Genomic DNA, 27,488 nt, shown 5'->3' on the forward strand with positions numbered 1-27,488 from the left:
AACATATGTAGTACATAGGTCACGAAGAATTATTTAAGAAAAATGCATTTGACATACATAGTACATCACGAAAGACTTACAAGGTTTCCTACTGAAAGCACACCACTGAACTGTTCTGTCATTGGATAGTGCTCCATGGCCATGAACAGGGTGTTCAGGACAATGCAGATAGTAATGGCCAGATCAACAAATGGGTCCATCACAATCAAATTCACAATATGTTTGACTTTCAGCCAGGGAGTACAGCAGTCCCAAATCAAGCAAGTGTTAGCAAATTTATACCAGCATGGTGGGCATTTCTGCCTGGATTCTTCCAGTTCTAGAGAGGAAAGTGAAAATAACATTTTAAACATATTTCTCTATTGCAGTATCACTTGGGTATTTTCTTGAGGCCTAAATGCTGTTTTCCAAGGTACTGTTGATAAATTGTGTTGATACTGTATACCTTTTGAAACCAAGGCTACTGTCTGTCAAAAGAAATTATAATTAAATTTTAAATTTGATATAAAAAGAATACTAAATATTAAATAGATAAAATACCCATTCATAAGCAAATGCTACATAGGATGCAAAATAGAAATTTGTCTTAGAAATCTGGCATATGGGCTGGGTGATGAATGGATTAAAAAAATACTTCTGTGCACAAATCTCATCTTGCGTTGAAATAGCTGCTTTAAAACACCACCACTACTTAAAATATCATACATTTAATAGCACTTTTTGGCATCGTCATACAAAAATTCTGTGTTACATACCTTCCATTGTGTTTGTAAGCATGCTGGCTATACTCATTGCTCTTTGCCTTGCACTAGGATCTGTTAGGTAGTCCATAGGAACATGGTAAGAACTAGACCGCCTCTTTCTTAAGTCAGTTTCTGTAGTAGTTCCCTGAAAATAAAATACTGATTAAATAGACTATTGACCGTTAACACTGTAAGTTATTATAAAACTATGATGGTTTAAAATACTCTGCTTTTCTGCACCATGCTCCATTTATGTCATGGTTTTGCAATAGACTAATGTATGCCTAACTTTGTATATAGGAAATAGCCAAATACATCAGTAGGATTGCTCTTGTGCTTAAAGAATATGTTTTTAAGCATTTTGCTGAAACAGGGCTGAGACATTAACACAGTTTTTAGACTTTAAACAGTTTTTAGACTCCAGAAAGTTCCACAATGCTTGTCAATGAGCTTTGCTGTAAATATCTTTCTAGTTAGGCGGTGAAGTCTTTTTCCAAACGTGAAAATGCACAGCCCATGCAGCCAGCAGTAAAAGCACAAAGTATATTTTCTTAAGATAACTCTTGATTTAGAATAAATTATCAATTTCCTAGCACGTGTTTTCAAACAAACAAAAATTAATAATGTTGACATCTCAAAAAAACCCAAACCCTAGAAAAATTAACTATGTGACAGGAACACTATCGCAACCCATGTAAGTTGTACTGTCAGTGTCATATCACAAGTTTACTATGAGGTCATTAAATACTCATTTAATATATTCCATTAAGTAAATATAATTGATTTATAGTATTTTTCATTACGATATCCTGTCTGATATATGAATACAGAATCTTCCAGTTGTCTTGAGTAAGCATAATGAATCAATGGGTATAAGACTACATATATTACATTTATTCAATGGTTCACTGTGTTATTCTGTTAATACCCAGTAAATTAGCACATATTTTCAGGTTCTACTTTAGCTTATGACTGGAATATATGAAAGGAGCATTCACAGCTTGTCCAGAAAGGGAATCATTGCCAAGTGACTAAATTTTGTAGAAACAGTGGCTGATGATACAGGGAAAGGACATCATGCCTGAGCTATTGCAGACTTCCTTACATTGCTAGCAGTGGCTGCTTTATCAATCATCACCTCTGGCAGAAGCTGTCCCGTAGGTGACGTCAGAGCTGGCGGCCCACCAACTAAAGACACGACTCCATTGCAATCCACAGTGCTGTGCATCTTCCCATTTGCTGGAAGTGGAGGTACTGTCCTGGATGACCTACTGGCCTGACTTATGTTGCTGTTGCGCCGTTCACCATGTCTATGAGGGACGAAGAGAGAATCTCTTCTACTCTCATTGTCTTCAAAAGTGCTGTGCTCATCATCAGCAAAGTCATTTTCAGATCCTACATCCTTTGCTCGGCCTCTGAAGCTGAAAAGACTTGTTCTGCTGTTTCGCCTTGGGGAAAACAGGGAGCCGCGAATGCTCAGCAAAGACTGCAGGCAAATAAAAACAATGATTATCACATGAAAATCCTTATAAATAGAACGTTATCATACAGGGGCAAAAGCCACAGTGTTAATGTGTCTTAAAGGGTAAGGTCATCTACAAAGAAACAAACTGGTACAGCCCCCCTCCTCCACTCCCTTTTGGATAGTAAACAAAGAGCACATAAGTGACAGACAAAGACTAGTTCTTTTACTACTTTGGATATATGAAATCAATTGGTTTAATTAGAGTAAAAGAAACTGCTTGACAGAATTGTTTCCTCTGCCATTCTGCCTGTTTAGTACCAACTGTTCATAAACCGAGTAAGCACATCTAGACACTATTTACCCCAGGTTGGCATTAGTCTGACAGGCTGAGTAAATAAAATTTTAGGCTAATTTCCTGTGACTCAGTCTGCACACAGAGGTAGCTCCCAAATACTGCCTTGTTTGAAAAACACACTTTTTTTTTTTTCAGATACTAGTCACATAGGCCACAACAAGGTTTTTATTTCTTTTTTACAGTCTTAGCTAACTGTATATGCAAAGATATTCCTGTAATTTAGTATGAATAGTCTCACATATCTTCATCAGTTTACTCATGTAAGTGCTCTGCTATGGCAGGATCTTTTCAGGATCAGAGTCAAAATAATACTCTAATCTTTCAAATAATTATACATGTTCTTAACTTCAATTCATGTCAGTGATTCTCTTGACTGATTAGCATTAGCATCTGATTTCACCCAAGACGTCTATGAACAGCAGAGATGATACATAACAAAGCAGTGTCTTTGTGTCTCTTGTACAACTTATATTTATGGACCTGAGCCCCATTGTTCTAGGTACTGCAAAATGCAGAACAAAAAGGCACTCTGCAAAGAACTTATCATCTAGGTGTAACACAACAGATGGATACAAAAAGGGAATACAAGGAGGTAAAATTGATGGGTTTGATAAACAGTGGTCTTAGCTCACCTGAAGTCACTTCCCTGTCAAGCTTTCTGTAGGCAGCATGGTAAAAGAGAGTTTTAAAGAGGGATTTGAGGAAAGCAATGAAGTGTTCTGTGGAAACCCATGGGAGCTTCTTCCAAGCATGAGGGGCAGCATACCAGAAAGAGCTCAAAGAAACTAGTTTGAAAATTTAACAGGAGGTTATGGATGCTGGCATGGGTCAGTCAAAGCTGGGCTTGACTTGTTTACTGTGAGTAGACAAGGTGGGTTGGGAAGAACTTTAGGCACAGTATGTTTTATGGTATTAAAAATTATCTTTAGGTAGATACGTTTCCTAGCAGATTAGGTAAAAGCAATAAGGTAGGTTAGTGCCCTTTGCAACAACATTGTTGATGAATACAGCAGTAATTGGGACATGGAAAGAGGTCCAAGTTAAAAATGATTCGCAGTTGTGAGTCCAGAGTTTAAAAAAAAAAAAAAAAAAAAAAGGTGGCAAAAGAAAGAGAGAGAAGGGAACTAGCAAAAATCCTTGTGGAAATCCCTTAGAAAACGGTCAAAGGGGTAAAAGGATCTTCTAAAGCACAACTAAACCAGGAGAATTGAAAGGGGATGAAATCAGGAATGTTAGGAAGAATAAGTTTTCAAGAAGAACATAATGGTCAGGTACATTAAAGGCAAGTGAAATGTCAAAGAAAATGTCAAAGATTAGACAGAAACCTGAGTTTTGTCTAGGAAAAGGTTATTAAAAACTGGTGAGTGGATTTTCTGTTTAGTGGCTAGAACCCAGAATGAAAAGGAACCAGGGTTGGAAAACCAGAGAGAGGAGGATTGCTAGACTGTCATAGTAAACAGCTGTAAATGAATTTGAAGTTGAAAAGGTAAGAGAACAAAGTTGTATGAGGAATGCTTCATTTCTTACAATATGGATGAATTGAGCTGCAGTTGAATAAGGCTGCAGCTTGAACGAGGACACAAGCAACAATATGCACCTAAGGGATCAGATGGGTTTTCAACATGAAGTTGATGTCAATGGATATCCGTGTGAAAATTTATGAGAGACAGAATGAATCATGAACTAATTAAATTCAGCAATGAAGCCTTACAGAGATTAGTTTGACAGGTAACAACATAAAATGCTGGCAGACCAAGGGGGCTGGGGGGGAGGAAGGATGCAGTACTATTAAAAAAGGAAGTACGTTAGGAAGTAAGTGGAAGGAGGAGTTAACTTGGGAGAAATCGGAAGCTAGAAACATTGTATTACCACCATAGTCTGGTCTAAGGAGGACAGTCCTTAATACGAAAATATTGGATGAAGTGCTCTGAGCTTCTTGGAGAATGGCAGCTGGAGAAAGTGATACATGAAGAGAATATGGACACTCGTGATGTATTTAGTGGTGAAACAAGATTTCCAGACACAGTAATAGAATAGGATTTAAAAGGAAGGCATTGGTTTAGTAGTAGTAGCAAAAATGAGGGAGAAAGCAAGTCATAAAGACCAGGGAGAATCAAGAAGGTGAGAATAAAAGGAAGAAGCATACTGAGGCAGACAAAGGGGCAGAAAAAGGATACAATGGATGTGGGATCTAGACTTGAAGTGCTAAGGGGACACTTAGAGATGGGCAAATGAAGAGGAGCACTGAAAACTGTAGAAGGGATGACATAACAAAATTATCAAATGAAATAAATGTCTGGATGGGAGATGCAGATGGCACTCTGAGTCACTGGTGTTTCAATATAAGAGAACACATGCAAGGACACATTGCCACAGATAATTCCACCTTCTTTAAGATAACACAATTAATGGTCTCATATCAATTAATTTGTCAAATGTCATATGAACACACATGCAACTTCTACTGGGTTTTTTGCACTCCAAATTTAGTACTTTTCTCTTTTAAAACAGAAAATTCCTTTGTCTGTGTGCACTGAATTTTGAAGTCACTGATCTATGATCATGCGGAATACATCCATCTTGATGGGGAGACAGGTCCATTTTCATTAAGAAACTTGAAATACAACTCATTTTAATTAATACACATTATTTTGATTTTTTACGCATAAATTCAGAATAAAAACAAAATCTCTCAAATTCTTAGAGTTTCATCTTTGGCTGCAAGTATTAACATGGTCATACTTTCATTAAGATATTAAAGAATCTGTAGTATCTTTTGCAAGAATTGACCAAACTACTTTACAGGGTTTTGTTTATATGATGAGTAGACAGCAAAGATGTTTAAGAGGTAATAATACTATGGTACCTGGTGTGGGGAAGAGAATCTCTTTTCGTATGTCAATCTATTCCCCTCAATGGAAAATCGGAAACCTTTCCTTTTGATGCTGTCCTCTGATTCAGATTTGTGAAATTCTTCCCCATCCTTTTCGTCACCTTCAGATTGTTCTTTTTGCTTTTTTTTCTTTCTTCTATTCCTCCTCTCTTTAGCACTCTTTGAGCTCAGCTTTGATGCCTCGGAAGAACTTTCGGAGAATCCACCTATTCCACCTACTCCACTATAATCTCTTGAGTCAGCTGCTGCAGCTGCTGCTGCTGCCTATACGTACAAGCACATATGCAATTTATGACATTTATACAAACATACACCACTCACTATTTTAAATTCATCGTCATTCCTAAAAAATAATGATTTTGATATAAAAGCAATGATCCCAATTTACTGAACCCAGCATTTCATAAGAAGTATAATTTGTGAAATAGCACAGGAACCATAATTTGCCACTGCTCCATAAACCAGGGGTTAGAGCAGCCCAAGGGAAAACTGTGCTGTCAGAGCACCAAGTCAACAGGCACCTGTTTTAAACTGAAGCAATATGTTGCAATAAATTTTTCACCTATGTAAAAGTAAGGAATCAAGTCTCAAACAAGAGGGAAAAACCTTGTTAACAGGAAGCAAGACTTTCTTACACCATTTGGCTGGATTTTGAATACTCTGTAGTCTATTAAGGATCTGGTGTAAAATTGTTTCTCTCTGTTTTGCAAATCATAACCATAGATTTGAGTTAAAGTGCAGGCTATTAGAGGCCTGTTGCTGTTTGAAGTTTCAAACATTTGTGGAGCATTTGATTAACATTTAGTTACAAATTGTGGTAAAAAACCCCACAAACCAATTAACCAATCAAACAAAAGAATCCCTATTGCTGACTTTATTCATGTGCTTACATGGAAGACATCATTCAACTTCTGCTCTATGTGGCCACATGCCAAGCAGACGTTATCAATTATCCTATTAAAGATTTCAGTCTTCAAAAAATGAAAAGGAATTTCAAAGCAGTATGTAATCATGATGTCTGTACCACAGAAGTGTTTTCTCCAGTTTCTCCACTTTTTCCAGTTTTCTTTAAAACCAGAACACTATGGCTTTCTGCTGTGAGAGCTGGGGAAGGAGTAGAAAAAGCCAAATGTTGCTGAAGCAAAAGATTTCTCCCATAGCATCTATAGTAGTTTTGCTTCTGTTACTTAAATAAGCAGAATTCCTGGGCTTTTCCCCCCATATCTTCAGTTTACAGAATCACAGAATAGCTGAGGTTGGAAAGGAACCTCTGGAGGTCGTCTCCAACTCCCCAGCACAGATAGGGTCACCTGTTAGTCAGGACCACTTCCAGGTGGCTTTTGACTATCTCCAAGGATGGTGATTCCATAAGCACTCTGGACAACTTGTTCAATTGCTCAATAAAAAGTTAATTTCCATTTTAGTTTCTTGGATATCATTTTGGTCATAAATTAACAGGTTATCTCAAGCCAGCAGAAACAGTGCAATGGAAAACATTAAAAATTGTTTGCAGAACAAAGGAATTTGTAAGATTGGAAGTAATATATTATTAGGAGTATGGCAGTAAAAGTATCTTCATATGTGGACATAAAGCATCCAATCATAATCATGAATGGAAGAAGGAATTTTACTTTGCAGGGATACCTGAGCTTCTTCCTGTTGCTTTTTCAGTTGTTCCAGCATTTGCTGAAATTCTGCTTCTTTCTGTTCTGCTTCTTCCATAGTTGCTTGATTCTGTTCTTCATAGGCCATGGCAACCACAGCCAGAATCAAGTTAATCAGGTAGAAAGAACCCAGAAAAATCACCAAAACAAAAAATATCATGTATGTTTTCCCAGCAGCACGGAGTGTCTGGGGAAAAAGAGATAATACACATTTTTAGTAGACTTCTAAATACTGTTGTATAATATGGTAGCATCTGTGTTATAATCTAAAAATACATTATGAAATTGCTTTGTGTTAGCACGAGATTATTTAGTTACTTTTTCCACATACAAATAGTATTACAAACTGGACACATGTGCAAAAATCCAAGTTTTACGTCTACTATGGTCAAGGTAAATAAGATTCTGTAGCTTGAATACTTCAGAACTTCTACCAATGAGAATCTGTAGTAGCAGTTGATGCTCCCACTATATGTCTACATAAAAGCCTTTAAATCCAACAGTAGTGGGGCCACTAAACAGCATCTTACCTTCTTGTCTCATCAGTCCCAAACTACAATGCCACAAAGACAGTGCAGTATACAAAATGTTATGCTGCACAACATCACTGTCCTGTTCAGGTTAAGGATATGTGTAGTTCAGGGATGAGATATAACCTTTTCGAAGACAACAAATTTGTACAAGACTGCAAATAAATTTAACTAGCATCTATTTACTGCATGCTTGGGCAAGAAGCTTTAACAACATAGGTTCATTTACTCATTTGTGAAAAGAAACAATAACGCTTAACCCCCTTCATAAAATAGCAGCTATTTCTTATAATGTATTTGAGTAGCACATGGGAACCTAAATCATGAACAAGGCCCCTACTGTTTTACACAGCTTAGATTTATGAAATAAAAGATGATTTCTGTTCCAAAGGCCTTGGGGACCCGTGAATGAAAATAACTATGCAACTACTATGTAATAATGGTATTGGTGATGGTGCTGTTACTTTAATAAGTCCTCACCAGCTGGTAAAGATTCTCCCAAAAGTCCTGAGTCATCAATCGAAACAGTGACAAGAATGCCCAACTGAATGTATCAAAACTTGTGTAGCCATAGTTGGGGTTTCTACCAGCTTTCACACATATATATCCTTCTGGACATTGACTACAAAAGAAGAGGAAATGCTATTTTTAACAACTACTCTAAATTACGATATGCTATAGTAAATCACAAAATTGTTCAGGAGTACCAGTTACTAAAGAAATTATGAACAAGTAAAATGTTATTCTACATACCTAAAATAAAAGTATATATCTTATTGGTTTTGAGTTTTTAATTCCATTTCCTAATGATATTTCAATGCTTTAATAATATAACTAATAATAATCCAGCCTTCCACACAATTTGTCATATCAACACATCTCCTCCAATACAAGAGAAGAATGTCAACGGGTATGGCTGATGATAAACATTTGTCAGCAAGCTGGCAGTAACATTTGTGCACATCGCATTCACTTGGTTACCTTTACAAAATCAGCCTAAGATGCTGAAGATAGCGCCTGTGTAAACTCAAATCACATAGATGGTTATATTTAGGTATAGCTTCAATTGCAAAACATCAGTAGTTGAAAATCTACAGTACAGTTGAAACTGAAGTTGACCACCTGAGCTTATCACAGTAGCTAATTATTTTTTATTGATGAATAATGAAAAATGATGACCATTTTCTTACCCTGCATCTGAGCTATTGCCACACAGCAGAGCATCATTTTGTCCTTCCAAGAAGTAGAAATGACCTGGTTTTTAAAAGAAATTAACAAAAAAGGTGATGAGAAAGACTTCATTTATACCTAATGGAAACTGAGCAATGACACAGACTTTTACACTTTAAATAAGCAGAGCTACAAACAGTTTAACTGCAATATACAATGATTAGGAATGAAAAAAAAGGCATGGAAAATACTGATTTGACAGAAAAATTACTTTCCATAAAGTCTTGAAGTTGGCCTTTCTTTAGAAAATACAACAGAAGTTGTACAGCTAATCCTCAGTAACCTTCCCAAATGAGTAAGATACAATAGGTGGATTACCAAATTATGTATTAATATATCAGCAAATGAGTGAACAAATACCAGAAAAACAAGACAAAGGATGAGGGCAATTCCGTGCCTTTGTTCATGTGTTCTGATATATGCCATTTAGTGTTATTAATTTCTAACTATTTATTACATACCATTTTATTCAAATATGACTTGGAAAAGCACTGAAATTTTTGCAGCATGAAACTGGATCTTAACTTGAGCAGCTGAAGGAAAAGCCAAGCTTCTATTGTACATTACAAAAAATTACTACACAAAATTTTATAGCAGAGGAACGTACTTAAATATCTACAGAAATTTGGTGAATAGGCTAACTATCAAAATGAAGTAAAATATAATTTAAAGAGACAGAAGTCTTAGAAGCCCCTGACACATTCTTTTCTTTGTTCTGCTTTGAGGCAGAAAGGGAGAGCCAATTTGCCATCAATTCCTAGTTTGGGATTCTTATGGTAAAATGGGAATCTCTAGCGGAGATTTTTGGGTCAGGTGGCATATTAAGCTAAAGTAGCCAAAATTAGGTATGTTCTGGCTGTTCCCAGGAAGCAGATGGTTCCTTGAGATTCACTGCCAGCTGGCATGGACTAGCTTAGCTGGCCTGAACTATTATAACTGAGGGCTAATGCTAAAGAGACAAGCAGAGAACTGCAACCAGTTCTTCTTGACTGCTTCTGTTCTGTCACCACCAGCATATGATAGACACAGCATAAAGTCTATTTATTTTAAAGAGAGAGAGATTATGTGCCTAACCTACGCATCTGCAAACTATTACCAGACATAAGAAAACAGTGGATTTTCAGACATTCCAGTGCTCACATAGTCATGCACTGTGGGAGATCTAACCTCTACTTAAAAAGTTTAAAAAGTTTAAAGATGCAGATAGGCACCAAGCTGGATTTTCAAAATTGTCTGTGGGCCTAATTCGCATTCTTATGTGGCATAGCTCCTCCTCTGGTAAGCAGAGGATCCAGTTAAACTATCCAGTCAGTTCAACTCTCAGCCTACTGTTTTGGAAAACATTTAAATATTTTTTTCAACACAAAGATGATAATGATAAAGTAATAAAAATAGTCAATATGAGTTTATATAAAAATGCCATATGTAAAATTATTCCTGTCTCCTGCCAACTTAAATAACAGGACAACAGTCATGAGTACAAGTCCTACATGACACTTTCATAAACAAATAAAGGAGATATGTTCTGGCTGGAATCATCACAAAATGCTTGAAAATCAAGATTCTCAGAGAGCAGTTGCCAGTGGCCCAATGTCATAAGGGCATCCTTCTCAAGATCCTCCAGGGATCCGTGCTGTACATGGCTTTCATAACAAGTTTCACTACCAACTCAAGACATGAAATAATAGGAAAAAAAAATGCATTAAGTATTCTGAAGACATCAAGCTAGGAGAGAAGATGATTGAAATTTAGAATGACCTTTGCAAACTGACAAGCTGGTCCAAAAGCAATTGGATTTATTTCAACAAAGACAAGTGGAAAATGCTACAGTTGACATGGCAAAATCAAATACGTAAATGCAAAGTAGACAGGATCTGGCCACAGCCACTGCTGTACAAAAAGACGCAGCGACTGTCACGAACTGCAAGTTGACTGTGAATCAACAGTACGATGCTGATATAAAAATTATGTAAATTTGAGATGTGTTAATAGGAATATTCCATATATGGCATATGAGGCAATTACTTCTAATTCGTACATTTATTAGAGAAGTAACTACCAGATTTGAGCATTTCATTAAAAAAGAATCCAAACAAAAAAGAAAAACCAAAATCCCAGACTAATTGAAGAGTCCAAAAAAAAAAGAATAAAAGTCAAAATAGGTATAGAAAATGAAAAACAGAAAATAGGTTTGCTTGGTTTAGAAAAGACCAGAAATAAAGAAGATAATAGTTTTAAAATATCCTGAAGACTAATACAAATGCATCTATGATTATTTTACTTCTAACTCCACAGGAGAAGTAGTAATATATTCAATCTTAAATTAGGAAAATTTACATCAGATATTTAGGAAGAAGTTCCTATTTGTGCGATGTAGTACCAGAAGCAGCTAAAGGGGAATGGAATCGAATCTGTTTTTCAGATGTTTTTAAGAATAGGTTATCATCCCAAACCTTCTCCAAGATGACAACTATGATACTATAATACAAGTATGCTGAGACGATAAGTATATGAGATTATAAGGCAATAAGACTCGGATCCAAAAGCATTCAGCTGTTAAACTGAGGTTTCTCGGCTTTCAGGGATACGATCATCACTTACAGGCTTTATACAGACTTTATAAAAAGACTAAGATTATGTCTAATTATAAAATTAAAACCCTAAATACATGAAAATAAATAGGAGAGACTGAAGCTATTTACTATTGTGAAAGACAGAATAGAAATATACTATAGATACGTTGAGAGTAGCTCTATCTGAATTTTAAAACATTTTTTGTTAACACAGTAGTAACATTATTAAATAACATGGTGAAAATACTGTATTATGAGGTACGAAGGAGACCAAAATGCTCATTTCTTGATTTTCCACTATAAGCAACAAATTAAAAGATACATAATAGGGAATCTAGTTCTTATTTTACTAGAATAAGAAGCATGGCAGAAATTACCAGTACTCTTCTAAAGGCAAGTCTGTGCTGTGCACGGGAGTGTGGTGCAGAGACACTCACCAAGTTCCAGAAGAAACAATGCAGCTGCATTTACATGCCATGTTCAAATGTGGATTTACAATATCGGGCATTATCTTGCACTAATATAGTTATATGATTTCAAATCCCATATTGGGACTGTCACACTATTTCAGGAGGCTTGAAGAATTGCTTTGTGCTGCAATGCAGATTTACTCTAAAAGTCATATTCAGGAAAAGGTAAAAAGATGTTTTGGTACAAAGTACAGTAATATATTAAACTACATTATGACTGTTCTTTTATTTACTTCACAAAAAGGATGCTTTTATGTCTCTTGGCCAGATCACACCATTTTAATTGCAATGGAAAGATACTGATGCTTTTGTATCTGTTTAAAAAAATACCAGAAAAATCAATGCAGTAGATGATATGATTAACTCTTACTTCTGTCTTCGATGTACTCATCCCAGTTAAATGTTGTCATTGTTGTATTAATAAATGTACCATTTTCACCTATAGAGCTATTAAAGTAGGAAATAACAGTTGTTTCAAAAGTAGAATTGTCTGGAGGCCACTGCAGGCATTTATTCCTCAAGTTGCCCATGAAGAGCTGCAGCCCTATTAGTGCAAATACACTCAGGCAAAACACAGTCAGGATCATAACATCGGAGAGCTTCTTCACAGACTGAATCAGGGCTCCCACAATAGTCTTCAAGCCTGCAAAGAGAAGAGATTTTTATTATGATGCTAAACAGACACTAAACACACAAACACACACAAAAATCATGTGATTTTTCCTGACAAGATGAAGATTTCATGCAAAATGACGACTAAATGAGTCTAATATTGGTGATACAATAATTTGAATGAAAAGCCTTATTACTTGTGAAGATGAATGAAAAGATGTAAGTTTATGCTTATTCTGTGATGTACAGAAACAAAAAGTAGATAATACCAAACACATTGTTTATGCCCAAACAAGTGATTTTATTATTCATGCTGGATCTCAACCCTACATAGAAAAGCATCATTTGCTTTTGCTGATGCTTCTTGCCCAAACCTTTCTTATATGAACATTTTTAAAAGTATTCTGCATTAGTAAACCCATCATAAAGACACTATAAGTGCATATTTGAATGATATCCTCATAATAATCTTATAATATAAGAGGGGTGATGGTTTGGAGAAGAAAGACATCTTAAAACAATACCCCATGCATGGCCCATGCTATCTTTTAGAGTTCAATCCTTTTATACATGACTTAAAACTGAATTAAGTTGCTATATTAAGTGCCTGCAATAAATGGTAAAATTTGCATCAGTATGAAAGCTTAAAATTAACTTATATTTAAAACATGTAAAGGAAAGCTTGATGTCATAAGATGCAAATCACATAGGCTGTTTTCTGCAAAAATCTCATGCAAGAATTTGTTAAACTCAAAGGCTGATTTTTTTAAAAAAAGAAAATACAACTAATAGAAGAAAAGCAAGAATCAATTTAAAATTACATGTCTTGATTCCTGCTTTTATATTTTGTTAACTGTGTGTACCAAACAAGGCGTATGCTTTAAAAACATGAGTACAGCCTTTGTGGAACAAAAGTCAGCCTCAGTGTTTAACCTAGCTCTCACCTGGAATGACTGATATTGTTTTCAAAGCTCGGAGAACTCTGAATGTTCTCAACGCTGAGACATTGCCCAGGTCCACAAACTCTGTCACATATCTGTAATAGGGGAGTTCACACACAAACACAATGACAGCACACAAATAACAGTTGGAGATACGAGGGGCCTAACACCTTACACCAACTCCTTCTTACCTGGAATTACAGAAATAGTTTTCAAAGCTCTCAATACTCTGAAAGTTCGAAGAGCTGAAACATTGCCTAGGTTTACAAATTCTGTTACATACCTGTAGGATTAAACCACAGTTACTCAGAATTGAGGCAGATTTTATCCTATTTGTTTGGGTCTTTGATCAAGACCTCTTCACCATTCACTGTATTTGGCCTGTTTTATAAATACTCTTCTGACCATAAAATGAAATTAAGCTTTATCAAAATAAAAAACACTGGCTTGATGTTTAAAACCTAATTTGGTCAGCTTATAGCTGGAAGTCAAAAGAATTCCTTTAATTCTGGTATGCAGAGAGAAGATAGGATATGAACAGCTCAGGCTGATGACATTCACAATCTTAACAGGCTGGCACACCATGCTGGCCTCTGCAGCACATGCTTAGTTAGAAACACTAAAATGTGTAAAAGAGGTAGGAGAAACATATTGAAACCGCAGGAAGTCCAGGCTCCAAATGTTCTGGCTGACAAAATATGAGGCAATTTTTAGTCACTAATTTCACACTATCAGAAAGATTAAAAAAAAAAAAAAAAAAGAAGACGACTTACGCAAATGTAATGACAGTGAAATCTAGCCAGTTCCATGGGTCTCGCAGAAATGTAAAATCTTCTAAACAGAAGCCCCTTGCAAGAATTTTAATAAGTGATTCAAAGGTATAAATTCCGGTGAATGTGTATCTGAGGAAAATGTGCAAGACAGAGTTTATAGAAACACATACATGTTATCCTTACATATTATGCTCTCTAGTTGCTTCATTCTCATTTTCTTTTCTTTAAGTGGCATAAGAATGGAATGCAAGTTACAACGAACTTTAAACATCTGCAGAATTTATACCATAAGGATGCAGGAATCAAAATATGATTATGATAATACTAAATGACAACCCATAGCTTAAATTCAAATTCTATACTCTATAACAATGAGACAGTTGCAAAATTCCTGGTTACTTCATTAGTGCATGTTTATGTCCAATCTGAGTCCATGTTATAACAAAACACACAGATTAGGTTAGGGTTTCAGAAGTTACTTCCAGACTAAAAATTTCTTTCTTCAATGTTATTTTTATGCTGAAATGTTGTTTAGTACCATGAGCTGGCAATGTGCCAATCCTCATCAGCCCTCTTTGATTTTGTTACAGAGTAGGTGTATTCACTAGTTCACCTTCAGCAAGACACGCATAGTACTGGAGTGAAATGGGTGTTTTCTGATGCAAAATCCCATGCAAGAACAATCAAAAATATCTACAAATGCCAATAAATGTCAGCTACTCATTTTGACTAAAAAATGTGGTTGAAATGTAAAATGTAAAAATATTTAATTCTGGCATTCTGGGTCATTTCAATTTTCTATCTCCAATGGATATTGTCTTGAAAATTAGTTTTATTTATATCTTTAATGGAAAAGAATCCAAATCAAACTGCTTGAAAGGCTTGAACTGGTTTTCAGACTTGAGCCAACCTGAAACCAACTTTCCAATGTGAATTTTTTCAGTTCAATTACTAAACCAAAAATTTATTTCCTGCACAACTTTACTCAATAGATGAGAAGGACTTCTGTTATACACCTAAACGGCACAATATAATGACATGAAGAAATATTCAAGCTAGCTATCTTTATTAATAAATATTTACTATATTTTAGACATCCGGAATACATATATGTTCATATTGAACTAAAAATGAGAATCCCTCTACTGACTTAGCCATATGATTTCACTTGTTATTACTGAAGATTAAATAGTACGTATCATCCAAAGCAGTTAAGAATGAAGAAGCAGAAGCATAAAATGCTATTGCAAAAATGAAGCACCATGAAGAGCAGTGTTTCACACTGTGGTCTACAGCCTTGGAACTCTCACAACATATGCACCAATTGTATATCAGCACCAAGTAGTTGGCATCATATTGGACCTTTTCTCTTCCTAGGGGAAGAATAACCAATCACTTAAACACTTTTTTTAATAGCTAATTTTCCATACAAGCTTTCCATTGTTAGATTGTCTTTGGTAAAGGCAAGCTGCGCTACGGTGACCATAGCCACCCATCAGATAGTCCTTTTAGATGTAATGGTTACTGCAACAGAGATGGAAGTGTGTATTTCCCTGCCCTCTTGCACAGACATAATGTAGAATGAAGTGGAAAGTATTTCTAATCCACTTTTTTGCATGGTCAGAAGACTAGCTTCTCTTCTTACATTCCCCATCTAGTATTGCAAACCGCGGACGGGCATTAAACAACTTGTAATGAAGAAAGTTTTGTAAAATATATGTATTTAATATTACACAGAAGAAACTAGCATCAAAATAGCTGTTGAAAGGATATGCCAACAAGGTATCTGCTGCTAGTGGATGCCATCCTAAAATAAAATAGTTTACAGCAGTTTATTTCAGATTATTGAATATTATTCAAAGAAAATCCACTTAACTTACTCTACATTCTTTGTCCAGTCTGGAGGGTTACTCATGGTCATAAATACACAGTTGGTCAAAATAGTGCACATGATAAGCATGCTGAATAATGTAGGTCAAGAGTTAAGGAATGTAAGCCAGAAAATCTCATTCAAAGAGTATCAAATAACACCCTGCTTTGGCAGATTTCCACCATCAGGAGCTATTTATCCCTCCACTGCTCTGCTAGCATTCAGAGAAAAGCCCTGAATATGTTAAAGCTTCCATAGTCACTGCTTTAGAGCTAAAAGAGAACCACCACACACTAAAATTAGAAAATCTGAAAGATATTTAAAAAACCCAAGAACAACACTTAATTTTAAGAAGACCTCAGAAGATATTTTTGTTTTGAATAAAAATGTGGAAGTTCGAAGTAGTAGCTTCTAATTTAGTAGAATATCACAAAAAGCATTTTTTGGATGATCTAGACAAATCTGATCTATTTCATGCATGCAAAACAGTGAAAAATACATTTTCTTCACTTCTTTTATGTTTCACCATAAAATTTGTCATGTTTCAACATCTTTGCTTATCATTATAATACATATATTGAAAACTAGCTATCACACATTAGGAGAGACCATAAGGAAATTTTAGGGAGAGAATTCTTTTTTTACTATTTTCTTTATATTATATAAGGCTTTTGCAATATAAATGTTGGAGGGGCAGGAACACATCATATTCACAAAAAGAAATCTAAAAGGAATTCCAGAATAGGTACAAGTCTTAAATAACTTCATTGATTTTTAACAGAACTGCTCTGGACCTACAACCTTTCACTCTCGTGACTGACGACATTCTTCTTACAAATGAAAATCCAAACACCAAAATGAAAACCAAGCACATGATGCACAAAATGTCCACATGATGGCACCATCAGCTAAAACTAGAAAGAGGACAAAGCTTGATTTTGAGGAGAACTTTATTTAGGTTCTGTACCTAAAATGCATGTTCACTCTGTCCTCCTTAATAGAAGTCCTAGTATAGTGGGGTGGGAAATACTGTGAGGTTCCCCTCACCAAGTTTTCTTTGCAATCCTACATTACTAAAAAAAAACTTTAAGCAACAGTAAATACCTCTGCCTCCTGAACTGTCAAACAACTGTGGCATTACACTCAACAATTCTTTGGGTTTTCTCCATGGTAAATATATTTCAAATCCTTTATTCAGAATCGAGCTTCTCACTATATAATTCAGATATGAACAGAGTAGAAGATAAAGAAATGTATTTTAAATACCATAAAAATAATGTGTTATAAGAGTGTTTCACAAGCCTGTACTTTTCGCAGGCTTTCAAAATCCTTTTTGATGAAATGTCCTCTCAGAGTTGCAAATCCTCACTATTCTTTCATCAGTGGAGAAATAACTAGAACATAACTTCCCACAATTTTCAAGAATGTTTTTTAACATTCTGACTTTGGTGTCTAGCTCTTCACCACCACCTCAGTCCCATGATCTTCCATTATTCCATGTAATTGAATAATGCTCTATAACATGCTACGGAGTGCCAGATAATTGACAAATAATTATTTGTATTGACACCTGTAGCAAGCAAATTTAAAACAGGCTATGATTGATTCTGAAGTCATTTGTAGGCTACCTATTGACAACGCCCAACACGTAACAACCATTGTAATTATCAGAGTTTCTTTACAACATGACTGAAAAAAATCCTTTCAATATTTATTCTACATGATCTTAGGATCCTTACATGTAGTGCTACACAAAACTGCTTTCAGTGTGCTTATGTCAGACTCTTGTAAAATGTAAGCATGCAAACATCTGCATTTGTTCCTTCAGTAAGGAGACTTGCTGAAATCAATGCACCCATTGCTCATATCAGCATTTGGGATCAGACCAGTGGGATGCCTACTATAGTCAGCTATCAAAACACTGAAAAAGACAAAATAATAGATAAGTCATTATGATCATTTCACTTTGTAATTCTCTATCTGCAAGGTGGAAATCTCACAACCTACTTGAAGACTGAAATGGAAACATCTACAGGATTACTAGTGCATAATGCAATAACAATCAAGAAATAAAATGGACAGGTAAGATACAGATAGGACTGAGAATGTATAATAAAACAAGAAACCTAAGCTGTTTTATCAACCTATCCTTATGCAATTGTGATCTGAATCATAAAAGGAATAATGAAACCATATTTTCACTAAATGTTCACAAAAGCACAAACCTGGGATCGAAGATTTGATTTTTAACACAAATTGTCAGTGAAGAACTGAAAGTATTTTGAGCACTATATCTGCAGTTTATGAAACATGTGGAGGAGCGGAAAAGATGAAAAAACGTGATGATTATAGGGAAAATAAGAGGGAAAGGAAAAATAGGTGGGGGAAGAATAAAGACACAGGAATAAATTGTAAAGGACAACAACTGGTTGTCTGGCTTCTGACAGTGCTATATTAAGACCCAGTAATGATCACAAATGTAAAAAGGGAATAAGAAAAAGAAGACAGAAATAGTAGAGAGAAGATGAACAAAGCACTACAGATCATATTGAGCCTGGGACATGTGCCAGAGAATGGTTTAAATACCAAGTACCATCTCATTCTCTACAGTTTCAGACTAACCACTTTAAAAGGATATGAATGTACCAAAATCTTAATAGCTATTTTTCTAAGAGGATTGAAAGGAGTTAACATGTACAGGGCAGAGGTGGCACTGAATCGGAATATTGCCTTCCCTTTATTCAATACTATAAAGGTCTGAAAAAAAGAAACACAGAATGAAAAATAGCATTTAAAGATACCAAGTTTCAAACAAATTACAAATTCAAACACAGAATCACTTTCCTTTCATCATTAATCGTATTTGGTCGAACTGTTCTTCCATTTAGACGTCCCCCAGAATCACAATCCCCTCGTTCAGTTCACACATACTAGAATCCAGCCAAATTACTATAAACATAATTGCAGGAAAACATTTGAATAAGTTTCTTTAGAAATCATAAGTAATCCTCATATTGCTAGCTAGCAAACAAATAAAGGTATATAAGGTACAAACATGCTTAATATTTGAAGAATGAGCATACTTTTTGTACCTTATAATATATACACTGAAGTACGTACCTTTGGAAAAAAAAATGAGAGCCATTAAAACGTCAACATTTCCTGAATCAAGCAACCAGCATTAATTATCACATCAAAGTACTAAGACAATAGTACTACAAAGTGATCTAAATTTCAAGAGTGATCTTCATGAAAATAAGGAAATCGAGAGTGTTCAATAACCAGTTTTTCAACATAATGCTCGCGTACTGGATAGTTTTTGTTGTACTCTGAGAAAAGAATAACATATTGCTTCCCTTTTCAATTATTTCTTGTGAGAGTTTCACACCTGCAATTCTATTTTTCTTATGTCAAGCTTTACTTTTACTTAATACAGAATTCAATAATCCATATATTTTCACTGTCTCGCCACAGTTTCAGCAATAACTCAAGCATACTGCCAACATTTTAAAAAGCATAGTTTTCTTAAAACCTGGGAAATAAAGAATAAAGCCTTTATTTAACATGCAGTAAGTTTTTTAATCGGTTAGATTTCTATGCACTTGGAGAAATTCCTATCAATTTCTATCATCTCTTCTTTGTACACATGGGTGAAAGTTCATGCTCGTTGAAGGTAAGTGGATCTAGCCAGCATTGTGGCAGCCCTAAAAAGCCCAAAGGGAACACGAGCTGTGCAAACCTGGAGCACTGCCAGCAGCCATGATCTGCCTCGGCTGGAATCAGAGGGCAGCATTCGTAAAGATTACCCTCTGCTTTCAGGGCAGGTGTGCCAAAGGCAGCAGCTGAAATCCTGAAAACACAATGCCTCCCCCTGCCTGAATTCATAAATGTCATCTCTTCCAAACTGAACATATTTGCATTCCCAGATACCCATTGATTCTCAAGCCATACTTTGGTAATTTATTGTAAAGGAGAAAGGATTGGTCTGTAATTTACGAACTTTGCTACCATTGCTTTTCAACTCTATTATTATCTTTCTTGGAGTTCAAGAAAATATGCACTCAAATCAGAGTTTTTCATATTTTCTGTTCCCTTTACTCTGACAAAATCTCTGATGAAGCATCATTTGTGTGATGCTGAGTCATCAAGGCATATTAAAAAATCAAAATAAAGCCTGACCTAAACAAGGATGTTCAAAGGTATGCAAAGAGCACCAAGAAAAATAACAGGAGAAATTATTGCGACACACGTATAATTTGGAGTCTTACATCTCCTACTAGAAACTATTCTGCTTTTGGAAAAGATCGAGACGATCGTTATGCTTTCTTAACAAAGAACAAGGAATTCAGCAGGATTTTACTTCACATCCACACTTAATTGCAGAATTACTATCCTAGTTTCCAAACCATGATAATATATGTGATAACTTTAGGATTTCCAACACCGAATTTAGATTTTTACTACTGCAGAACTGGGAAAGTAGGAAGGAAAGGGATCAGCACTGTAACCCAAATTCCATTTGCCTTGCTTCCAGACTTCAACAGAGTAAATCACTTGAGTAATGGGAGCAGAACACAGTATTTAATTGATTTTTTTTTTTCAAATTTAACTCATGATTTTCCATAGCATGAATTAAGTTTTAGAAATTCTGCAATGAACACCTAAGTTACAACTAATTTTTTAAAAGCCGTTCAGTTTACCACATTAGTTTATCACAGTATGCCTGTACTGTTGTTTTTTCAAGGTATTAGTGATAAGGCACGCCCCTCATTCCTGAAGGAATTATCTTCATTTGTATTTTTTTACTTAGTTTGACTCCTAACAATTCTTGGGGGTTTCCTTCCTTTTTGTTTGAAGTAATGTGGGTTTTGTTTGTTTGTTTTAATTCCCATGTTTTTATTCACTAGCTAATTTCCACAGGAAAGAAAAGAAAGCAGAAGAAAAAAAATATGAAGACAGAAAAAGAAATACTGGTAATTTCTTCTTTGCTGGTAGAATAATGATGGTGCAATACATATGATGCCAAAATCTGAGGGACAGGAATTCTGGAGGAAACCCAAGGCCATCTGGTCAAAAGTCTGAAGTTCAGCACTTTTATGCTTGGCCACAACAGTTGCTGTTACTTTAAACAAAAAGAAAATACGTGGGTTTACATTTTTTTTTTAATGAACATCTCTACAATTTTTTTTTTTTAAATTATGTAACATTCTGTCAACACTTCAAGGGGAATTCCTACCTTGTCTTTATTTATGTCCCTCTTTTAAGCCCCTCCTCTTTGATAACAATCATGGAACAATATAAATCTGGATATGAAAAATCTGAGGATGATCTTCATCATATCCTGAGAAATTACCTTTACATACCTCTCTATACTTCCCAGCAACACAACAATGCAACCTAGGCTTTCCACATGACAGTGCAGGAAGCTACTGAGGTGACCAGCTACCTGAGAGATGGGTTTCACACTGCTGCAAGTGACAAAATGTTAGTAAAATGCCAGGTATACTAAAATAAGCCTAAATGCATCTTTACCGACAGATCAGCTTGACAAACTTAACTGCTGTTCTTACAAGTGAGATTTTTGCCAATGAGATCAGCTGCCGAGGGAATGTATTAGGTATAAAGACTGAGTCCAAAATACTGGAAATACTGTCTGTGAGAGAGTTTCGTCTGTGTTAATCTTCTTAAAGTCTGATAGAAATATACAACACACTCACTTTTTTATTGATATAATATGGGTCCAGGTCTTCCAAGGGCTCGGACACCATTCCTGGAGGTATGTCACCGTAAATAAATGGTAGTGTCTTTCCTGCCTCCAAGTCACTATTTGGCTTTGGGCCATCTTCATCATCATCATCTTTGCGTTCTTGTTTGGATTTTTTAGCTTTTTCTTCATTGATACGCTGCTCAATAGCTGCAAGTGATTCTCTTGTGAAATAGCGGAAGCTCTCAGGTCCTGGTGGTACCAGCACTGATTGTGCCATCTTTTCATCCTGCACCTCTTAATTACTGTTTAGCCTCTCCCATAAAAAAGTGCTAAAAATATAAAAAACACAGAAAAAAATTTAAAGCAAGACAAATAGCTATAAGCAATGTAGACGGTATAATAAACAAAGTCACATACAACACAATAACATCTTCTTGCCTTTATCAAGGGTAATGCTGTCTGTTCCAGCGAATAAAGTAGCAGGCATTTTCCACCACATTCAGTGTGAGGAATCAACAGTGTTGAAGTGTTTCTGGTTTGGTCTTGAGAAGTAAGACTCCAGACAATTCACCTGCTAATTACCCCGAAAGCTACATTTTAGACCAACCCTCCCCGTAGCCATGAGGACCAGCAATGACTCCTAGAATCCACTACTGCCATGTAAGGCCAGCGGGACCAGCTAAAGCAATGTAAGATGCTCCTTCTCTTTGGGTACAACTACGCCACCTTTGCAGAACTGCCAGCTCAGGAAACAAGATTCACACACAAGCACCTGTATTCAGATCCCCTGCCAGGCAGCACACTGTGCACTGGAGGAATTGCTGAATTAAACAAAAATTATCTTTAAGCATTACATACTGCACTTAGATCTTTCACATCTGATACCATGTCAATTATATATACTTTTCACAATTTTCACCACCAAGAGCAGAACCATCCCTTCTTAATGTCTCCAGACAGCTCAGTTAAAAATAACAAGTGGAAAATATTCCCAATGCATATACTTTGATCTGAAATAATAAAATGGACCGCCGCTGTAGCCTTCAAGAATTTTTCTCAAGTCCTTCTCCTGAGTAATCACATTAAAAATATATTATAGCAAATGCAAATAAAAAAATAACAACTTCTGAGTAAGACAATATACCCAAGAAACAATTCTCAAATTAAAATGATACAGTAGTTGGAATACAATCAGCATGATCCTATTTTACTGTCTTGCTAAATACACATATTCCAGCACAGCTGCAACAAATTCATATATTTGAAGCCTTCTAAAAAATTGCAACAAGATGCTTTCACCTCCTTTTCAATGATATGCACACAGCCATTTACACCTACACAGACATGCACACGCATCCCAACTCCTGCAGGTTTCCCTATGAACATGCTCTTCCACTGCGGGCAAATGCACTGGGTACATTCTGTCATGGACGGGCTGTAGAAAACTGATGCTGGAAGCTGCACTAACTAGTAGCAACCGAAGGGTTAATTAGGAAAATGAAAGTGATCCTGCTGCGGAATCTTGTTGGATTTTATTATTATACAGAGGGAAGAAAAAAAGAAAAAAAAAAGACAGCATAACCCTGTTTAAACCCTGTTTAAATACTGCAGGAAATAATTAAAAAATCATTACCAGTGAAGAATCTTGCACTTATGTGGGTTTGGAATGGCACCAAGGAAGACTGCAGCTAAAATTCCACCATGTCTTTTCCTTTTTTCTTTTTTTTCTTTTTTTTTTCCTTTAAAAAAAAAAAAAAAAAGAAAAACCTACAGACCACACCTAACTTCCTGCTGAAGGATCCTGGTTATTGAAGTCAAATCTGGCATTTCCTGTGCGAGCCTACCGAGTGCCACAACTCGTACTGCCACTAGATGGTACTGACATACATCCATACGTTCTTGTTAGACGTGGCAAGGAATTTTCGCATGCTCCAACACTTGCTTAAACTGAGACCCTGGGACTAAAATACATGATTTTTATATAACCAGACAGGTCTCAGGATTCTCAAAAATTCTTATGAATATATAGCAGCTACTGCTGATGAGACCATAGCTGTTAAAACTGTGAAGGTGACACAGAAAGAAAGTAGGAGGGATAGCAAAGTAAGAAAAATAGAAAAATGGACTTTGCACAGACAGTGTGCAACCAAAGCAGTTGCTGAGCCTGGATTATCGACAGTCTGGATTATTTTAAACTATAGCTTGTATCAGTTTTCTAAAATAAATTTATACAATATGTCTGCTGTATACTATTTCTAAATGCAGGAAAGCCAGCAAAGAGAGGGAAGGACAGCAGCTCTGGGTGTGCACTGCAGTGTGGATTCCTGCACCGAGCGCCCCACTAGAGCAGGGAGGGAGGCGAGATGCTGAGGAGCGCTTTCAGTCCCTCCCAGGAGGCAAATCAATACGACATCATCTTTGGGCACCATTCCACCTAAATGCCACCCTACTTCTTTTCACTCTCCTGCTTTCTGTGGATTTTCTGTGCTTACTGATCGCCATACTTTTTCTCCTGCTGCACTAGTATCACTTTCTTGGCCTCCTTCTTTACCTATCATCGACCTTCTGCCCTTCCCTCCTTCTCTCACATATACCCAAATCTTTTTCAAACTTTTCAAGCAACACATTCCTGTATCTACAGATTCAGACCTCCAGACAGTCATTTACTTCTGTCCCTCTGCCATCTCCTTTCCTTCAGCTGCAGAGGACTAAAGAAGCTGTGGAAACTAATAAAAAGCAAAGAGTCACTCTAAAGTGAGAAAGGTTAGAGAAGGAAAGAATACAGTAGGCAAAGAAACACCACTGTGACTTTGAAAAAATGACAACGAAGAGAGGGACAAATATTGATAATTTGCTTCTTTGGTAATTGTGGTGAGAGAATGATCAAAATGGTGGTTTTGAAACCTTCAGCGACTACGAAAAAATGTGTTGCATGAGAACCAGATCAGAAGTATTGATTTGGTCTGAATCATTTAAACATGACACGATATTTTAAAACAACTTTAAAGGCCTTTTTAGAAAAGTCTTTTATTTGCTAGGGTTTTCTAATTTCACAAACGATTCCATGAAATCAATAGAAATTTTTCAAACAATTCCATGTAACCATTTTTTTTTGTTAAAAAGCTTCAGATGAAAACTTCTGGCTGGCTCTAATTAGGACTGTGGTTTACTTGGAGCTGCTCTGCAGTCTCAAAATAAGAGGATTACGAGACAGCACAGATTCACAGAAGGAGTAAATGAGCTTCTAACTACGAAAGTATTTTCATTATTTATATGTGTGGATATGTACATATGTGTTTATGCAGCTGCTTATGAAAGTTACAGTAAACCAAGTAACTTAAAAGCGGGTCTAATTCACACAACATGGAAAAGAAGCGAGATTCATTCTGCTGTTAATGGTATACTAAGTTAAAGTGTGTGATTATTTGTTTCTTATCATATGGGTCTGAAATTACCTGAGATCTCAATTTGATTTCCACCAGTGCTATCCAACCTACATGCGTACTTTTAGGAAGGACAGTGAAAAGTCAAGTCAAAAAGGAAATAGCTACTGGGACATTGTACCCCTTTGTCTTAGATGCTTTGGTTTACAGTCTTACTAGGCAGTGAGGTGAAAAGAACAAGTATTTTAGAGAGACAGAACAGGCAGGAAATACAATATGACCTTTGCAGTCTGAAAGAGAAATTTATATACTACTAAAGAGGAGAAGTCAGTAGTACATCCAGAGAAGCTAGTAACAACTCTTAAAATAGATTAAAATTATTAGATACTACATAGCTATAGTAAATGTAATAGATAAAATTATTAGAGACAGGAAAAAGATCAAATCAAATAGTAAGTATCAATCAAAACCCAATCCAACATAACGTACATTTAAAAACTATTGTTCAAACATGGTCAAAATTTACCTAAATTATAAACATGGAATAATAATAAATCTGGTAATAGGTAACTTCTGACTGCTGTCTAGCTTCCTACCTACAGCCATGGGTACATTTTATGAATCATTTTATCACCAGTGGTATCTACCTTCCCACTACTATGGCACATCTGAAAGCTTGAAAGTGGCCTTTGTCTTTTAATCATTTGGCAGGACACTCATGGCCCATATAAAGGGTAGAGTTGAAGAAGTACTCAGTGTCACATGCAAAGAAACCCTACATGAGGGTGAATGATTTTTGACAGGACAGAGCTGAGAGAAACTTCTGAGTCTTTTCCTGGCTGTTTAGGAGCCCTTCATCTACAGACAATCCTGATTACATTACCAGCTTCTCAGAAATCCATAAAAACGAACTGCCTTCGTTCAATGTTAAAGCGGAGTATTGAAATGCACAAGTGGCAACTTGCCGTCATTCTGTGGTTCTGTGATCCTTTCACTCTCCAGCTGTGTATTCCTGTACTATATTAGAATTGTCCCTAAGTGCATGACTTTTCATTTATAGCTCTGAATCTCATCTCATTCCAGTAACACCAGTCATCAAACTCATCCAGTCCTTTCTCTATAATAGCTTGCTTGTTCTTTGACAATGCCTCCCAACTTTGTGATAGGAGCAAATTACATTGGCTTATTTCCACTTTCCTTGCTGAAACAATTAATTGAATTTTAAATAAAATCCATCCCAAAATTACAATGGTGATGAGCAACTTTGACCAAAGTTTAGGTTACACTGTGTGTAGCTGTAGCTTGCTGTAGCTTGCAAAATCTGTTGATATTACTCTAAGACCTTTAATCTTAAAAAGACCTTTAATCTTTAAAAAAACCCCTGAAGTTTATGCTCCAAAATGAAATAGTATTTTTTGCATTTAAAGAGCAAAAGGGGTAGAAGAAGAAAAAGGGAGTTTTTTCTTCTTGTAAATAGTATACATTTAATCAAATAAATTGAATCTGAAGACATTCCTGTCACCTCTTCTCCTCATGCTACCTAAACCACTTACTATACTACTAAATTATTCATGGTGATCCAGATGACTGAAAAACATATTTGCTAGCTTTGCAGATGACATGAAACTGGGAGGGCTACAGGTAAACAGAAGGACAGTATTAGAATTTAAAATGTCCTGACAAATAACAAAATAGTCTCAAAAAAATGATGCAATTCTAGACATACAAGTCCTACATTTTATATTTAGGCAAGAATAAATAACTGAAAAACTACAGGAAGAGGAACAAAACCTCACCAATAGCTTGCAGGAAAAGATGTAGAGTACTTACTGCATCACAAACCAAGCATGAGTGAAAGCTGTTAATCTTGCAAAAAAAAAAAAACCAACAAAAAAACCGGCAAGTACTTGGATTTATAAACTTGTGAAATGATCTTTTACCGTTCCAGTTGAAAGTTGAAGCAGCATGTCCAACTTGGGTACTACATTTCAAAAAATATGGGAGCCACCTGGAAAGAATTCAGACCACAGCAACAAAAATGTAACTTATAAGAAAACATCCAAGGAATTGTGCGATTTGAGTTCTTTCTGTCTTAGTTTTACATTGAAAAGATTGGTGGAAGACACGATGACAGTCTTTATATGTCTAGAAAGCTCCTCCAGAGAAGAGAAGGAATTCGCTTTCTTTTTATCTGGCACAACAGGCAAACACGTTGTGGGCCTAAACTGCAGCAAGAGGGGATATGTTAGGAAAAACCTTTTACCAGTGAAAATAGAGAA

The 27,488-nt window shown here is 35.9% G+C and overlaps 1 protein-coding gene across 9 annotated transcripts in view; it reads right to left on the reverse strand.

Moving 5' to 3' along the window:
- Nucleotides 1-22,103, reverse strand: part of LOC135990083 (sodium channel protein type 2 subunit alpha) — a 53,351-nt gene extending 31,248 nt beyond the window's left edge. Inside the window, exons 1-13 of one of the 9 annotated variants that reach the window (XM_065637450.1) lie at nt 21,837-22,103; nt 18,758-18,876; nt 16,130-16,219; nt 14,250-14,378; nt 13,480-13,571; nt 12,294-12,566; nt 8,841-8,904; nt 8,131-8,272; nt 7,101-7,307; nt 5,430-5,720; nt 2,025-2,229; nt 756-902; nt 81-319 (exon numbers count right to left, since the gene is read on the reverse strand). In XM_065637450.1, the coding sequence (XP_065493522.1) occupies nt 81-319; nt 756-902; nt 2,025-2,229; nt 5,430-5,720; nt 7,101-7,307; nt 8,131-8,272; nt 8,841-8,904; nt 12,294-12,566; nt 13,480-13,571; nt 14,250-14,378; nt 16,130-16,219; nt 18,758-18,876; nt 21,837-22,103 (2,265 nt within the window). Of the gene's footprint in view, nt 1-80; nt 320-755; nt 903-1,848; nt 2,230-5,429; nt 5,721-7,087; nt 7,308-8,130; nt 8,273-8,840; nt 8,905-12,293; nt 12,567-13,479; nt 13,572-13,667; nt 13,760-14,249; nt 14,379-16,129; nt 16,221-18,749; nt 18,877-21,836 lie in introns of all 9 variants that reach the window. The other 8 variants (XM_065637449.1, XM_065637447.1, XM_065637443.1 and 5 more) reach the window with 8 other exon arrangements.
- Between the last annotated feature and the right edge of the window lie 5,385 nt (nt 22,104-27,488).

The sequence above is a fragment of the Caloenas nicobarica genome, chromosome 6 (assembly GCF_036013445.1).
Source record: "Caloenas nicobarica isolate bCalNic1 chromosome 6, bCalNic1.hap1, whole genome shotgun sequence".
Lineage (NCBI taxonomy): Eukaryota > Metazoa > Chordata > Aves > Columbiformes > Columbidae > Caloenas > Caloenas nicobarica.